The 18,822-nt window shown below is 36.4% G+C and overlaps 1 protein-coding gene across 2 annotated transcripts in view; it reads right to left on the bottom strand.

The window, feature by feature from the left end:
- The window catches only part of COG6 (component of oligomeric golgi complex 6), a 53,722-nt gene that overhangs the window by 13,073 nt on the left and 21,827 nt on the right, over nucleotides 1–18,822 (bottom strand). For both annotated transcript variants that reach the window (XM_033051303.1, XM_033051304.1), the window contains exons 9-13: nucleotides 17,159–17,287; nucleotides 16,954–17,045; nucleotides 12,591–12,655; nucleotides 10,095–10,186; nucleotides 8,318–8,435 (exon numbers count right to left, since the gene is read on the bottom strand). In XM_033051303.1, the coding sequence (XP_032907194.1) occupies nucleotides 8,318–8,435; nucleotides 10,095–10,186; nucleotides 12,591–12,655; nucleotides 16,954–17,045; nucleotides 17,159–17,287 (496 nt within the window). The remainder of the gene's footprint in view (nucleotides 1–8,317; nucleotides 8,436–10,094; nucleotides 10,187–12,590; nucleotides 12,656–16,953; nucleotides 17,046–17,158; nucleotides 17,288–18,822) is intronic.

Below are 18,822 nucleotides of genomic sequence, written 5' to 3'. Positions count from 1 at the left end.
AGTTCAGTTTGAGCAGGATCTCCTGCAAACACTTCAGAATCCAGTGCAGGCAGAGCTCTGGGAGACGAGAGCAATGCTGCAGCAGTTTTTGACAAAACTACACAGTTCCTGTGATGCTGATTATGGAAGCTGCAGTCACAAATGCAACAGTCTCAATCCCCAGCAAGTTTGTACCTTAAACTGCCAGTACACAAATGAACTGCACACAAGCTAACTCAAGTACACCTACGTGAACTGCAACGAGACTGCACGAAAAGTAGTCTAATGCAAAGCTAAGAAGCAGGTAATGCAGATGTTCAAAAAATACAGAAGGAAAGTTTGTACATATTAGAGGAAAAAAAAAATACTTTCCATGTCAAATTATGAAAATTGGACACCCTGAAATGGACTGAAATTCTCTGTTATTTTTAACCCAGGCTCACATACTTTACCCTTTCTTTTTAACAGGCAAATACTCATTAAACGCTTAATAAAACATTTATAGAAAATCTAGCACCTCTTTTTCCCAACACACATTTCTTAGGTTCTAGTCCAAACAGCTCCATCTCTTTGTCACCAATGCTGCCTCAAACTGGCTTCCTGCTGCCTCCAAAGCTTTACTACAACCCCATTTCCTTCTGCTAACAATCCACTTCCCACCTCCCTCTCTTCTGCCCATGCACGGGGAAACACAGATGTGACTGGACCATGTGGGAGTAAGGAGATCCTCAGCAATACACAGTAAATTAAGACTTAAAGGCATAATCTCTCCAGAAGGAGGTAGGGCGATGTACGTTTGGACGGGACTGGGCCACGTGTCTCAGTCAGGGTATCTGGCCACAGCAGAGCAATGCAGCATGCACTTCTGCAGTACTCCAGACTCCAGCTCTAAAGAAAAGGCAGCAGCTTGGGATGACTCCAAGTCATGGGCAACATGTTCCACACCTTTCCAAATGAGAAATATTGATGAATGGCATAGTAACATGGATGTCTGAATCTTCAAGTTTAAAAAAAAAAAATCCAAGGGGCAGAGGCTGATGGCCAAAGAAACCAAGGACAGCACAGCAAACATCTTCAGAGCAGAACATTACAGAGGCATCTGGAAATGAATCTATACCTGATGAACATGCCAGAAAAGAAAGGAAAAAACAACTCCCTCTCTGAAACCAGACTGAACTTTCACGCTTTCTGTTTTGAAACATTTGAGATACCATACATGTCCCCATACTTTAATGAAAACTTTTTTCATCCTTCTGAATATAAAATGTTCCTCTATTCTCACTTTCCAAAAAGAGAATATACTGAACTCAAGGAACTAATTGAAAACTAAATCTAATAGGTTCAGAGAACAGTTGTTCAGTCCAAGCAGCCCTGAAAGCATGAAAAAATATTCTAGCAATGAAATAACAGTAGTTCAAAAAGAGGCACTAACTCAGTGCTGATCAGTAGTAAAGTTCACTGAAATTTACAACCCTGAATGACTTTCTTCTTCTTTCTTTTTGTTATTATTAGGGGTATTGGTTGTGTCCTGAACACACCATTCTCAGACTTGAACTGGACTGCATTCACCAATATTTTGGCATTATTTTGACACTAGAGTTTAATGGAGCTTTCACTTCCAACACACACACAGATCATGGCAATTATAATTTCAGGCAGCTTTGCACAGAATTTTTGTCTCCTGACGTAGCCAGTGCTCAGAAGCTCTTAAATTAGCTTTATCTTTCACTTGCCTGTTCCTTTACAGTCCACTGTCTTCTAAGTAAGAGCAAGGAACAACATAATGGAAGAAAAAAAATATGGCAAGGAAAAAAGATTTAGATCCCTAGATTTTATTTGGGCTACCCTGAAATTCCTGATTACTGCAATGAAGAAAAAATTATCAGTAAGTGGAAGGTGAATCAAAGTAGTGCTATGTTAATTTTGAAAATTCTAACTTTTGACACATGAATACAAAGTGAGGGCTTTTTTTTTAAATTAAAAGAGAAAATTTAAAAGCAGACACTTTAGGCTCCAGTTCGTGAGCACTAATCACTATTCTAATAAAAAAATAATTGAAGACCTGAATGTTTTACATGTGCTAAGAGATCATTATAATTGATCCTATTTCCAGAAAAATAGGTTTCAAATACATGCTGAGTTCCACTTTTGAAGTACCTCTTTCAGATGCAAGCTAGACAGCAGCTAACTAAAACATGATTAGCAAAGTTCTGCAGAAGTGAGTTCAACTGCATTAAAACATACTCTAACACAGTTTTAAGTCTCTAATCGGTTTTAACTACCACTTCAGTCATTTAGAAATGATGCCAAACAGCTCTTCAGCCTTTCAAAAAACTCAAGAAATGATCAATTTTTAAAATCCAATATACAAAACTGAACTGAATTCTGAAATGGGTAGCAAAAGTTGTACAGAAGCTTTAGTAGAAAAATTTGTATCTTCTTTTCTGCATATTAATCAGAGGGGAACAGATACCAAGCCAGTAATCTTCCTCCAAACATATCATCCAGAGCCGATTTCTGTGTCTACGTGAGCAAGTAGCTCAAAGGATGTCTAACAGAAGTTTACAAACAGCAAATGAAAACACAGAAAAAAGAAAAGGCAGCATCAACAATCAAGAAGTGTGCATCTATGTTAATTATTTCCCTTCCTCATTTACAGAAAAGGTTACATTTTAAAAAAGAGCAAATTTTCTTCTGAAAATACTGCACAGTCAATCAGAACTTTTTATAACTATGGCACTTGAACACTAGAAAGTTAACAGTTACAATGTTCATGAAGGGAATGGAATACCTCCTACACAAGGAGAGGCTGTGTTCTGCCTGGAGAAGAGAAGGCTCAGGGGGGATGTTATAAATGTGTATAAACATGTGAAGTGAGGGATGAAGATGGAGCCAAAACTCTTCTCAGTGGTGTCCAGTAACAGGTCAAGAGGCAATGGGCACAGATTAAGTCACAGGAAAACAATTTTTTACTGTGAGGTTAGTCAAACACTGGAGACAGCTGCACAGTGAAGTTTTTGACTCCATCCTTTGTGATATTAAAACTTCAGCTAGAGCAAGTTCTGGGCAATCTGCTCTAGATGACGCTTCGTGTCATAAGCAAGAGGGTTGGACAAGATGGTTTCTAGTTTCCTGCTGAACTCATTCATTCTTTAATTCTGTGATACTACTACCAAATAAAACGACATGGTAATTTAAAACACAGAACTCCACAGAGAAAGCCCTACTTACAAGTAACAAATGGAAGGTTAGTGGTTTTTATAAGAGCCCAATCAGCTTTAAATACAGTCTCTTAAAAACCCCCACTGGTAGAGGCTGGATCCAAAGTACTACAGAGTGGAACCTTGTAAAAACGTTATTAATTTTTCATGCTGTCAGTTAACACTAAGCAGCATCATCTGCAGAGTCCATTCTCCTCAGATGAGACAATATTCACCAGCACTCTAAGAAAACTGAGTGCATCTCTTATCAGAGAAGCTGTCTTAAAATGTTCTGGTCCTATTGGGATCCTACAGAGGTCAACAGAGTGGAATGCCTAATGGCATGCTTGTCTTTTCAGCTATCAAGTTGCTCTTGGAAGAAAAGATAACTAATTTTGCTTTGTTCTCATGGATCCTTTTAAAAGCTCAACAGCATTCAGATCACAACAACAATAATCAGTTTTACTCAATCTGCCCCACATCTGATTTCCCAGAAACCTAATAGGTTTCATTCTGGCAGGAATCAAATTATAAAGGACAAGTTTACAATTATTCCCATGCAACGTTTTAATATCTCTCTCACTGACAAACTTAAAAGATAATGCAATCACAGCATTTAATTAGCATACATCTACTCTAAAAAGAACAGCATTAAGGAATAATAATCCCAAAACTTAATTTGGGATACTCTACTAATAGTCTTCTAACTGCTCAGACAGCAGATGACTGGGGTTTGGCACAATCCTTCTCTAGTGCCCTTACGATAACGCTCATTCCATTTCATTAAATGTTTGCAATTATTCTTTCCTTTAATAATTGTTCTGGAACACTAGTGAAACTGGAGGAAGGGTATGTGGGTTTGAAAATTCCCACTCTCCTAATTTAACAGGTGGTCCAATAAAACATTCTGACATCAGTTGGTCTAACACACTTGTTAAAATGCCTCACCAGTGTATTCATGATATTAAATAACTCCCATATTGAGAGGACTGAAAGAGCACTCCATCCACTCCAGTCCATTAGGTACTCTGAACTCTACTCCCAGTTTCATTGGAACAGTTTCTGTTGTTCTGACAATTATTTTCATTCACTATTTTCTCCTGGATTTACAATTAGATCCAGAAAAAGAGTAACACAAGCAGAATCCTGAGTTCCTATACATTTGATTTATAAGCACAGAGTAAAAAGAAACATAGAAAAGGATATGTAAGGATTTAAATGATAATTCTGATCCACTTTACTAGCATGCTTGGTAGACTCGTGGTTACATCCAAAAAATCTAAAAAGCAACAAATACAAACACATTTTTTTCATGATAAGGACACCAACACTGGTCGAAAAATACTCTGACTCAACCAAACACCAGAACAAATCAATTGCTACCACAACTAGAAAGTACTGGCAAGAATGTCCAACACTGGCTCTGAAGGGTAAGAGCCACTAAGGCGATGGAGAGACAGTGTCTGCAGTAAGAGCTGATGCACCAAACCCTCAGTGCCACGGGAGGTGGCTGGTTTTGCACAACTTCTGTAAGATACCAACATTGAGCTCTACAGTAGCCTGAGAATCTCAAAGTTGTTAATGGCCTTTTAAACCCTAAAAGTAAAGTGGCTTTGCAACAACTCTGTTACCAAGTTTTGTGACAGGTTTCAAGAAGTGCTGGAACCAAAGAGAATTCCTTGTGTACTGCATTTCTTTGATAACAATGGACTTGCTTTCCAGCAGTCTGCTGAATATTTCTGTCCCATGGATTTCAGCTCAAACTGAGCTACCTGAGAAGCCTGAACGAGAACACCATAAAAAAAAGCTTTCTCAGAACAAACAGTTTGAAGTTGAGATCTGCTGAGTATTTTATTTTCAGATTCCAACCAGGATGCTTGAGATTTTCTTATGTAATGAAGAAAAAGTTCATAGCGAAGTGTTTCTGAGCATACCAGTAAGTATTCTGAAGTAACCAGGGATTTCCCTCTATCATTTACACCGATCGCTTGACAACCAAGAGGGAGAATCCTGATCTAAGACTGCCTAAAAGCTTCCATACACCTCCACACTAGTGTCACTTCTTATGTAATATGGGACTTTTCTCAAAAATAGATATGAAGAGGAAGCTATTTTCTTGTCCTAGAAAGAACAGCCTGAAGTTTCAGTTTCCCACTGTGCTTTAGAAATTAAATCCCAGGAAGACTGAAGGCAATGCTCAACTCAGGATAATCAATAATCTAGGGAATTAAATTGTCTGTGATGATGAGGACATCAAATTACCATCCTGTCATTTGTCTGCATCCTAAGGATGGGATCTTGAGGAGTTAGCATATTTAATGAAACCTGCTCTGTCTAAAAAATGTTCCCAGCCAGCTATATTTAAGTGAAACATTTGCTTAAATCATATTCTGATCTATCCACTACTAGATACAAGGTAGATATTAAAAAAGCAAATTATCAGCAACAACAGATGATACTGAGGAAATGCTATTGTTAGAATTGTCTACCTGACAGGTCATTCACCATTTTGCAATAATCTAAACAGAAGCGGCACTTAAACCTATAGAAATAGAAGTATTTTTACTTCAGAACATCCTATTTGCATTTTAATGTATTTCCAAAATTATTCAAATTGTCCTAAGAATCATATTTTAATCAGAGCATTGGACAATTGTTATTCTTTGAAACAGGTTTATCAATGCCTTAAGATGCATAATCTACATTGAAGTAAGAAACCACAATTTCCAGATTGTTCAAGTGAAATTTACTAATTTTCCCACTGAATTTTCTCTAGCTGCACAACAGGAACAGCAATGAAGCCTTTGCAATTGCCTATGTAAGCACAAAAGATCTATCTTCCAGGGGTTTAATCTTCTCTAAAAATGAAAAAAAAAAAATTCTGGAAGCAACTGCAGTGCATACATAGCTGGAATAAGGCTGGGATGAAAGAAAAGAAAATCCTACTAATATATATACAAAATTTTGGTCTGAACATGCATTTTAGAAAAGCATGATAAAAAGTAACCTTCAGTTTCCTCACAATGTAAAGGCATTGTGACATTCACTCCTAAACCTAGAAAGACAAATGATAAGGCATAAAACCTGCTTATCTGTACACTAACACACAAAAAACTAAGTAACAAGAGAATTTAATTTATGATAAAAGAAAGGTCTTTATCGCATGGAAACTAATGTTTCTCTGAGTGTAATCAGCCTATAAATTTTGTATTTTTTATGAGGCAAAACTAATTTCAGTCATGAAGAGATAAGACATCATTCTATCAATTCAGTAATCCACTCACAAAGGGTAATAATATAAGGTGCTACAGAGGACTATCTAAAATTCAGTTACATGAACTACACATGAGAACAGCAAGATTTCTTCTCAGACATAGAGTTACCTCATTGTTATCTCCTGAAGCAGATTAATAAGTAATTGGGGAAGCCTTTTTTACCTATATATCTAACAGTCCCCCAAACCTCTTTAAGCTTTTGACCTCAATTATATTCTGAGGAAAGATCTTCACAGGGCACATAGGCAATGTAATATTGTCGATGGCTCAGACTTAATTTATAAATGTGTTTCTGAGAAAGAGCAATATTATGATCTTTTCCCATTACATGGTAGGCTCGGTATGCCATTCATTATTTGAAATAAAATAGCACTGAAGGTGGGAGTGCAATCACTGCCTTCATTTAAGGCCAGTAAAAGCAAATTTGACTACTTTATAAAACAATGACAGCATCCAGAACCAGTTACATCTAGACTGGGGGGTGAGGGAAGGGGAACTAAGAGGGCAAAGAGGACTATACAACCTTGCCACAGTGACAACAGAAAGAACAGAAAAAATACACACTATGGACTTCGGGATCATAATTCCTTTATCATTCTTCTTCTGAATTCTACACACTTCCAAATTGAAAACAGTGTATTGCCCAAAAGAAAACCTCAAAGATTGTGAGTTACATGAGAAGGAAAATCATGCTGAATCCTAATTGAGTATAGATGTAATACCCAACAAGATAAATAAATACAAAAGAGATGAATACAGAGATGTTTTCAAGCCAAGAAAATTTCTTTCCTTAAGCACTTTGTAAGCAAAGAGCAGTCATACATTTTTGCTGATTTCTTTTTATATAAAGAAAATTTACACAGAAATTTTATTTTAGCTCGCATACTAGGAAAGAAAACATTTTTTAGTAAATTCATGTTGTCCTTGTCCATTGCATGGACAGCTTTAGCTGATCCTTGAAGAAACATTAATAGCAAAGGAACTATTATTGATATGATACTGCATTCAAATGGAAATACCTGAGAGCAAGAATGCAGTAAGTGGACTTTAGAAGTATGGACTGTGTGTGATAGCAGCTATGGAGTAACCCAATGAACAAATGAAATCACTAAAAGGAGTCACTGGGATATCTGGGAGAGGAGAAGCAATTGCTTGTTTGAGTCATTCCCTGGCCCCTGCAGAAAGACAGGAAATTAGGAGCAGACAGACTGTGCTGAATGACAGAACTCATTTGGAACCACAGACCAAAACTGACAACACTTAGAAAACCTGAGTGGTCAGCAAATTACAAGTCTGCACAAAGAATACTATATGGAAAATTAAGTATTTTTTCCATTTTTTTTGTAGGTCAAATAAGTAAGAAATGTTTTTACAAATGTTATAGCAATGTTCATGTGGTAGAACGACTTTTATAATAGACAGAAAAGCCCAAATTTTGCTTTTACTTAGCTTACCATTTTGGGATATACCTTGCAACTTCAAAAAAGGAATGATGCACAATTAACTACTGATCTGATGATGCATTAATACAAATTATACAGCTCATTTTCCCGACTTTGCTCTATTGCACTTAAGAAAATTTCCTACTTTTGTTGTTTCTCTACATTTTAAACTGTTCTGCAAACGAATATTGCTAACTGCAGGATTTTAGCCGCATATCTACAAAATCCCCACTATTATTAAAATTAAAATATAAACAGTAAGTTTGTGATGTAGTTCTATGACTAAAGGACTGAAAATACAAGACTTCAACTTTAGCAAAAGATGACATATAAAACAGCTATTTATTTAGCAATCTTACTAGACAAAAGGGAAACGCAAGCATGTTTTGAATCATGAAAGCTGTACAATTTTGAAACAAACCTTGTCCATTAGTTTACTTGCATGAAGACTCAGGCTATTAAAGAATATTTTCTTGCTCAACAAGTGCATTTCTTCAATTGTTGTCAACAGTGTGGCTGCACTGTTTCCTACAATACCACTGGAAAAAAAATAAGATTATTTAATGAATCTAAAAGGGGGAAAAGATGATATTCCGATACTTTGATAAAATTTTAAAAAATATTATTTTCAAAGTTGAAAATTTAGAACAAATAATTGCAGGGAACAGTTGTCCATAATGGTTGAGAGATAAGCTGACTGTAAGAACAAGGATCATCAAGTATGTCATTAAGCAAATATTAAATACAGACTATCAAACTTGCAAAAACTTTTTTGTAGAGTACTAAAATTTACTGGATTTTTGCTTTCTTATGCAATAAATCTACTTCTGTTATAAAAATCAGATTATGTTAAAAAAAGGGTTAACAATATTCTATCATACTGCCTGTTAGGGAAAGCATTACCTCTCTCCTTTCCTCACTGACATACTGGGCATCTCCAAAAATTTAAGAATTCATGCCTTGCTATTCTGAGTGTTAAACGATCACACTTAGCAGAGACACCACATAATCCTTAAATGGCACTACAGGACTGTGCTCCTCTCACAGATATACCCTCCCTCTGACTACAGGAATTGCACTTTTAAGATACAAATTGGCAGTGAAAAATCATCAGGTCATAATAAACCTCTATCTCAATTTTCAGATTGTAGTTTTGTGTTTAATACATCATTTCTCAAACTGCTTTTTCCTTTCATTAGTGAGGTGCACCTTCCCTATGGAGAGGAAATTATTCAGCTGGTAGAAGGTATTCAGTGGTCTTCAAACATTGTGTTGTTAACAAGACAGAAATCAACAGATAACACTGCCTAAAACCTTCCATTTTAACATCACATTTTTAATTGCACCAAGCTTTATAACTCTGGAGAAACACTAACTTTGAAGACAGAGAAACAACACCAAAATCTTCCATGATTTTTGGACAATAAAATTAAGAATAGGTTTTACATGTGCTCTAGAATACACCTGCCATCACAATTGAGGATTTGAAATAAGCTTATCCCAGTCTGTCCAACATCTGAAGTATTTTCAGACAGAGAAGCTCGAATAGTAATATTAATTTTTCAAATTCTCAACAGTTCAGTCCAGGGTTGTGGGGAAGATTTTTCTCCTACTGCTGTTTCTAACCAAAATGAACTACAGCATATGCTACAACATACAAATTATATATAAATTAGCAGCTCTGGCTTTTCTCCAATTTCTGTATTCCTGGTGGCATCTGGAAGGTTGGAAGGTGATCAACTGTCTTCAACAGTGAGATGAGGAAGTGAATAATTAGCGGGAAAAAAGTTATCAAAAAGTTATCAAAACACAATTATTTAAACAACAACAAAAAACAAAACAAACAAACAAATAAACAAACACCCTGAAGAAATTTCATTTAATAACATTTTCTCAAAGGGGACTTGACTTGGTCATATTAAATGTTGTGCAGAATTTTTTTGTATATGATTTGAATCTACACAGAATAATAAAGAAATAGTTACTCTGGCAAATTGATAGTCTATTCCAAAGCAGTTTTGGTATGAACTGAGGAATGGCAATGGGTAAACGGTTTCTGCTTGGTATCACGTGTTTCTTCTTGACGTTACAGTGCAGAGCAACAACTAAGCAACAAAGTACTCTTCCTAGCAGATATATTCTTACATACATAATTAGGGAAAAGAAGCATTTTTAACATATTTTGCAACTTTGCATACCTGATTGTATGATGGTAGAACTTGAGCAAATTAGAAATCTTGTACAGTAAAACTGCTCCTGGCTCGGCAACAATCACCTGCTCAATTCTAACCTGTAGCACGAACAAACACAAACACTATTCAGGTGATAAATTCTATGACTTTATATGCAATATATCTCTGGTTTTTGAAAAATAAATTTAACCAGAAGTAAATTTTAAAAGAGAATGCCCAGTTAGCTTTAATGTTCAGCTTGATCTGCAGCGCTTCTGGGCTGCCAAGCATCAGGGCAGAAAACATGAAGGTATATGCGCTCTTAAAAAAAAGAAAAAATACAAATCCAAAAAGCCTTCCAAAAATCCTGCAGTCCCTACAGACTTCTGCTGTTACTGGAAATTTTAAAATAATTAGATCATTTGATGGATTAATACTAGTACATACTGGAATCTTCCCTAGCACTGAATAGCAAGAATAGCTGCAATGCTAAACTACAGCAGCAGATTTCTAGCATCATGCAGAAATTCAGAACATCAAAGAATTAGGTATTTTGCCTAAGAAATAAATTTCACCAGGATGAATAAATTCTTCCCTTAAAGGAGAGCATACATATTTCCGACCAGTATTGAGTTAAATATATTTCTAACTAATAACCAGCTATGTTGACTGTTTTATCTCAACCAGGAGATACTGGCTACACAACAAAATGGTGCTGAGAGTCTTTACAGGTGGACAACTGATGCCTTGTCTCCACGGTACACAGAGTCTCAATCCACTCATAAAAAGCTGGCCCAGGGTCAATCTTTGTGCACTTATGAAGCAGAACAGACAGTGACTTATCACTGCACTGCCCTCCCTTCGTGTGAAAGGGCTACACACAAATCAGCAGCCATCATCCACTCTCCCAAGTTATTTGCTGTTGGAACACAAGGTGCTGCAGTCCCTTCTTCTCAGAGCCAGCTGCAGTGAGAACCAACTAAGATTGTTTCCTCAACCCTTTCAGTCTGCATCTAATTCACAGACCAAAACCAAATACTACTTTTTAACTCTTATTTGCAATACTGAATGCACAAAGTTTATTTCAATACACAGGTGAACACTGCTCTTCAATGTATTTGTATATACAAAGGTCTTTATACAAATATGTCTCCAGCGTTACCTAAAAGGTCTCTGGACATGAATACTGAGTATATTCTACTTGTACAGCAGAAGAGAATAGAGCAGGCAGGGGAAAAAGAGGGAAAACAAAAGGTGACTTAAAGGTCACCTGGACACAGTCCTGGGCAACCAGCTCTAGATGGCCCAGCCTGAGCTGGGAGTTTGGACCAAGCGACCTCCCACTAACCTCAATTCTGCAGTAATTCTGTGACTTTCTAAATGGCACCTTTCTGAATTTTACCTCTCCAGACCCTATTCCTTTTCTTATCAGAAACTTATGTATCATATCCAGAAACTAGCTGTTCACATTTGAGACTGAGTATTTGTCAACTAGATATGGTTGTTATAGTTACAGAATGCTAAGAGAAATTTATTATAATCACACTTAGGACAGTAGACTTTACTTTAAAAACACCTGGCTTTATACACTGCATGGTCAAGCAATAATTGGTGTCAGCTTCATCACTTTGATTATTTCAGTGCTTATGTGAAGCACTGAAGTAGACAAGTCAGTCAATCATTTGATGGATCATCATTAATGATTTCTATCAGTTGCGACCCCTAAACTTACTAAGGCCGTAGCTTGAAAAAAAGACAAGTATAGAAAGATGTGACAAGCACAAAAAGCTGAAGTAATATAAATACGGTAATTAGGAAACAATTTTTCATGATTTTTTTAAAATACAAGAGCTGTAGCTATTGAACAAAACAAATCCAAAAAACCCAAAACACTGAAACAAACCCCACGAACCACAAAAGGAACTGTTTTTTCACATAACAGAACTGAAAGGTTCACTTCCCTCCTGAAGGACATGTTGTGAATATCAACATTTTATATCAATTTGACATGTTCATGCACAAAAACATCTACTGAGATCTATCATATACAAAGAAGCTATAGCTCAGTAAGTCCTTAGTATACTCACAAACAGGCAAGGAAACTATCCTACTGAAGTATGACACAGCTGCATAACCTGTACACTCTTCCCTAAGCATAATGACCACTGTGAAAAACAGGTTAGTAAATTACACATGATTTTTCATTTCACCCACTACAGCTATTCCCATACACTTATCACAAAGCTGTATTTTTGCACATCAGCACTCCTCAACATAGGGAAAGTAAACCAAAATCAAGACCCAAATATAGCATCTAGTATTGCTCACTATATGACTCTTATAAAGCACACACCTATGAACAAAGGGATCTTTAATTTGAGGAAAAAATCCTTCAGAAGCTGACAATTTAATTCTTAACCAAGGGCAATGAAAATACACTGAAGAGATGGGAGCACAAGTTCTGAAAAAACATGACAGAACAGTTTTTGTATTTAGAGTGCTAAGGAAAACAAAATACTTCACCTTCAGAGGCCTGCAGACACCTTCTGTGATGTGCCCAACTACTTCTTGAATATTTTCTTCCACACCTATAGTTAATGCAAACATATGCTAAGATTATGCAAATGTAATTCTCTTTTCTTCAAGACTATAAAACAAATAAACAAATGTAGGAGGTACTCTGCCATAAAAAGCATTATGAACTGTGGGTTCTTTTCTCCACACAACTAGCTCACACCTCCACTGTACTTCCAATCTAGCCATTAAGAAATAGTTGCATGGTAAAACAGTCCTGGAGTCATTACCTTTTGCTATGCAATTGCTTCCTAGTTCAACACAGTGCATGGAGGTTTGAGGTAGAAGCAGCAAGGGGAAGAATAAATGATTTAGCAAGAAGCTGTCTCAGTAACGCTCAGTATTAGCACTTCATGAAATTAAACTAGAAAAACACCCAAAATCAACCAGGTCAGTGATGCCCAAGGAGTAGCAGTACACCCCATTTTGAAAGGCCTGACTGGCAAATACATGTCTGTCAGTGCTGGCTACTGACGAGCTGGTGGCATTGTTACAAATGAAGTGACATGTGTACCTCCACACTACTGCGTGCTGCAGCGCTGGCAAACACTTCCTCCCCAGCAGCAATTGAAACTCATCTTTCACAGAATGATGTACAAAAGAGAATACTGCCCTATCTTATCATGAAACACAAATGAATTGTTGCATGGCAACCAGTGCTGTCATAAATCAATCAAACTGAAAGCAACAGATCTTCAAGCTCTCACTTCAGTAACAACTCCGAACAGATTTATGGAAAAAGCAATACTTTAATTCTAATTTAAAACTTGTCAACAGGAGTTCATCATCAGATGGGACCCATGCGATGAAAGTAAACAAACTGACTGTGACATGTGACAGAAATCAGGTGACCTGAAGCTATATTTTGCTTATTTCAGACTAAGACAGATTACCTCAGAGAGTAAAAATAATGAAAGACCAGAAATCTGTGCCAATGCCTCTTTACACCAAGTTACATGAAAAGCCATATAAGCAGTAACAACTGAATTCAGTGTGGTGGCTGTAAGAACTTCAACATACTGAACTGGTAAGCTAATAAAAATATGCATATATACTTGAGTATTGATATCAAGGCAAAAAGCAAGATTACAAACCACAGCATGCATGCTCTTCTACGTAATGGCTAGCTCCCAGACAGACCTTAGCAATTTACACATTTTTAGTAGGAACAGTCACACACTGTTCATCAATGTAACAAGTACCTAGCACATATTCGCAATAGTGTATCTAGACCAGATTGACTTAAAAACAAGTTGTTTGGTATGAAAATTTTAGCGCAAAAAATATACAAGTTCGAATACCAAAGGACACGGAATAAAAATTCTGAGATACCACATGCTTGTGCCTTTGCATGTATTTTCATGTCCAAGTAGAATATCTGGATCCCAAAAGCAGTGAAATCTTTCAGCAGAATGGGTTATATAAGTGGTGCAAGTTTGACATAAAAGAATTACAGAATAAACTATTCTCAAAAGTCCAAAATAACTTTTAGAATACAGCTCATAACTGAAGATACGCTTCCAACTCCTTGCTACACCATATATAATTTTTCTCTGTGCATCCTTCTATAAAAGGAGAGATCTGTTTTGGACTTTGTTTAGCTTCTGTTCTCCATCTGGGTTCCTGAAACTCCACAAAAAATAGGTTTTTACTGCATCTTTTAAAATGCCTGCAATTCTCCATTCCTTTCCAGTAGAAGATTTCTGTATGATTGGGAGGTTCTGCTAAGCAGAATACCTAAACTCTGAAGAGGAAAACCACATGTTTGTCCAGCAAAAGAATCAAACTTTACTGAATGTGTTTTCAGCACTTAAAAATTTAATAGCATTTTTAGTCAGATTAATTTGAAACAGTTAATTTTTGCAAGCTTAACATTTTAAAACTTTTTAAAAGGCATCCTTGCATGCTCTGCTTATGGGCTATCTTTCGGTCACTTTAAAGTAAAAACGGGGGTGGAAATGTTTCTCAAAAAAAAAGTGTCACATATACAATTCTTCATCCAGTGGGACCAAATCCACCTGTTATCGCACCAATGGGTATACGTGTGGCCTTTTTTTGGTTGTTTTTTGAGAAGGGAAATTTTTGTATAGCTGTGATTTACCACACTCTCCACGGTCCTGAAAATACACAGAGCTTATAGGAGAACTTAAACAGGAATCTGAACTCAGTACAAACACACCTGAATGAAAATAACAGAAGTTCAAATCTGCAGAAAAGTAATCAAGCTGAAATTGAAGTGAAAACATCTGACTGACCTAACTTCAGACTGCCAGGTAAGTGTTTTATCTATGGCAGTTGCTTGGGCTCCCTCTATAGGGGAATGGAAAAAAATTGTAGTTTGTAATTAAAGTCTCCAGAAATGCTTACATTAGATCTCAAATTTTGTTAGGAAGAACTGCACTCTGAAGATGGAAATCTCTGTCCTTATTTTTAACTGCAAATAGACGAGACGTCCACTTGTTAAGTGCCTACATGAAATTAACTCAGTTTTTACTGTAGTCTGCACAGCCACACACACACCTAAAGACTGCACAACAGCACAAAAAATTCAGCTTGAGTTTTTCAGTACCATAAACGCTGTCCTTACTACCAACTCACGACCTGTATTTATAAAGAACATATAATCTCAGGGTACTTTGGGGCTGCACTGCCCATAACTGTTTCTTATTAAATCCAGTGGTGCCCTATTAAGTACTGTTTTGTCTTACAGTCCTTATCACATCACTATCCTTGTCACCAAAAAAATTCCCCAAAGACACAGAGGAATAGTCATAGACAGCACCTCCCAAGCTCCCAGTTTGTTGCTTCCAGTATGACGGTAAGAATTTTTCTTTACATTTCTCAAAAACTGTACAACAGTGATAGCAGACCCATCCTGGAGAGCTTAGGAAAACATATTTTCCCTTCAGACTGAAATACTGAATCTCTTGTTTATATTGGTCTCTTCAGAAAAAGGTTTTGGCCTGGTTATTTTTTGTTAAAAATTTCTCCCCCAGATATTTATATTCTCTATATTATCAAGTACCTTGCTCTGTGGCTGAAATGCTCTAAATATATCTCATTTCATGGTCCTATCATCTCAGCCCAACATTGTGTCAGAAGGCCAAAGAACTTCATAGTTAAGCAAAGCACTACACAAAGAAGTGGAAGAATTTCAGAACAAAGTGCAGCAGCAGAAGTCCAGCCCACAGCAGAACCAGACATATTTACAGGCTCTGTGGGCCCAGCTTTTCCTTAAGGGTTCGCCAGTTACAGCAGAAGCATCAGTTGGTCATCTACAAAGAACTGCCATGTCTTTTTCTCTACCATACAACCATCATGAGGCCTGCTTTCCTGCCTCACTGAAATACTGTCAGTAAACAGTATTAAATTCACATCTATAGTACACTGTAACTGTACTTAAAAAACAGCATTCCTTCAGTTCGATTCACAACAGTTCCTAAACAGCCTCCTTTCCCACATACCACTAATTAGCAAAGCAATTTAATACTTACAGCAGTAAGGAAAATCAGAATACATACTCACTTTAAAACCCAGAGCAGGATTGAGACATACAATTGGAAGAGATCACCAGAGACAGATGAAATATAAGTTCTTACAATGAGTTTGTCACAACTGAGTACACATGCTTAATTTATAAAAAATACCTTATCTGAAACTATGGTGGGAAGTCATACTAAAGCTTCTACAGGATAAAATTCTTTAAAGTATAGGTTCATTCTACTGAAAACAAAGCAAAGGGGCTGAAGACTAAGCATAAGAATCTGCAGTTCTGAAATGAAGGAGAGTTTTGATATTAAAAAGCACCTATCTGTGAGCAGCCTACTTCAACCTCCATAAACTTGGAATGATGTCAAATGACAGATGAAAATTCTATTTTCCTTGTAGCATAGAATGAAGTGACTTACAGAAATAAGGAATTAAATTTTTAAAAATTTCCTTAACAAAAGAGCGAAGGCATAATGAAAATCCTCAAAATAATATACAATGTTTTCAAGGAGATATGTATTAATATACACTAGAAACAATTTCTGAACTCTCAACTACACTCTAAAATGTCCCTTTAATGTAAATTTAATATAAATCTATTATAAGCAAAGTAAAATAAAATGAGTACATTTTGAAATACTCATCTTTTGTTATGGGCCTTCTTTCGGCAGAATGCAACCACCAGCTATTCTGAGATTATTTTTAGGAAAATTTAAACTCAGACTTGTTAGTGAAGCCCAGCCTAGTCAGAAATTAATCACACTTTCTTACTTATCACAGACTTACTATTACCTCACAATTGATGTTTTAAAACCAGTATTACCTTGAATAGTCACAAGTTTCAACATAGCTTCTAAGTGTTCTTTTTCAGAAGCTGTAGCTTGATGCAACCAGGCCAGCATGTCTCCTACATACCTACAAAAAGACAGAAATTTCTGTGTAAATTAGTGCTTTATGGTGTCAGGAATTCAAAGTGTCAACAACAACAATAAAAGATTATTTCATATACATTCTTGTTAGTACTGTACCTCAGAGGATCATGAGAGTGCATTTCAATAGGCCGGGGAGTACCTCCCAGACCTCCTCTAGTAAGAGCATCAATAAAGCCACGGACCACAGCACTCCTTCTAGCTGTTCCAAACTCATCCAATGTGTACCTGTTATTGAAACATGAAAACAGGTTTAAAAAAACCCAGCTTGCCTCATCACAGTTGGTTAGTTCAGCCTCACAGCTAATAACAAGCAAACATTTTTATAGCTCTAGAAATCTTGGATCAATGTTTCTACTATAAAGCATTCAAAATCATTTGATGATGTCAGAATTTCTGATGTCTGCTCTAGAGCAAATGTGTAGGATGAGAAAAGTCTTCTGATATTGAGACAGGTGCTGCAATATATAGTCTTACACATATATACACATAGACATAGTCCTTTTCTTCTTTCTTGGTTACATAACTCTTAGTTTCCAGGGTAAATTGTTTATCTGTCAAATTATTATATGTGGGATTTTTCTACTGAATTTGAACAGTTCCTCTAGTGTGCCTCCTGCGATACCATTGCAAAATAGACTGAAAGAAGTTGGCACTGTTTCCTACACAGGAGCATTGGCAGAGGCTGTGGTCTTGCCAGGATCAGGTTACTATTACTGAAAGAAGAAAAGGGGATGAAGGAAGAAAATGAAGTGACTGCTTCTGCAGTGTTCTGGGGTGCATCAGGCACAGCATCACAGCTGCGCAAGGGAGGGGATTGTCCTGCTCTGTTCTGAGGTGGGGCAGCTTTTGCTCTCAGTAGAACAGGATGTAACCATTACAAAATCCTGCATCTTAAAAAATTCAGGAATAACTATTATTTACATTAGAACATAGTACTTACTACTATGTTATTAATGCATACTCATGTTTGGAGAAGAAAACACCATTTGGATTTTTTTCAACACAGCTTTAATTTTTAAAATATATAGTAATGATCACTGGGGAAAGAGGAAGAAAAAAAAAGTTTATAAACCTGAATGGATGATGGAAAAGGAACACTGCTTTCAGCTATGTCTCCATGCATTTTCTAGTTCTCAATTTTTCCGTTAGAGCCAGAAAGTGAAAACCAATCTGAAATGTTTATTTTACATCCCTATTGACTGTAGTTCCATAAAGTCCATCCATGGTGCAATCTTTCTGACACTTTTAGTTAAAAAGATGTAAGTGGATTTATTTGTAATTTATTTCTAACTCCTGCCTTTTTCCATCTTACTCACTTTCACCCAATCAAATCACAATTTTTATCAGATGCAAGGGCAGTGATTTGGAGGGAAAGTGTTTAGTTTGCACAAAAAGCAAAAAACAATTTAAAATTCTTTTCTTCTGTGACTTCTACATTATGAACTCAGCAATTTGTTACTTAAAGGTATACAAAAATTTCTAGAAGGGAATTAACTAAATCTTGAGATTTAAAATGTAAATCATCACTACCGCAATTTTGATAATACACTGTAGCAAGTAATTGAGCTTGATAATCTATGATGAGACACACACGGCTGCATCATCTACAGTAATGTTTATTTTTGCCCTTTTGGTAGAGGAAAGGTCTTACCTATCAAGTTCTATCTTTGTTCATACTATTACTGTTGCTTATGACAGAAGCGTCAGAAAAAAAAAATTCTCTTTTGCAGATTCATTTTAAACTGGCCATCAGTGGATTT

The sequence above is a fragment of the Catharus ustulatus genome, chromosome 2 (assembly GCF_009819885.2).
Source record: "Catharus ustulatus isolate bCatUst1 chromosome 2, bCatUst1.pri.v2, whole genome shotgun sequence".
Taxonomy (NCBI): domain Eukaryota; kingdom Metazoa; phylum Chordata; class Aves; order Passeriformes; family Turdidae; genus Catharus; species Catharus ustulatus.
Note: the sequence above shows the minus strand (reverse complement) of the source record. Positions and strands in the feature narration are given on the sequence as shown.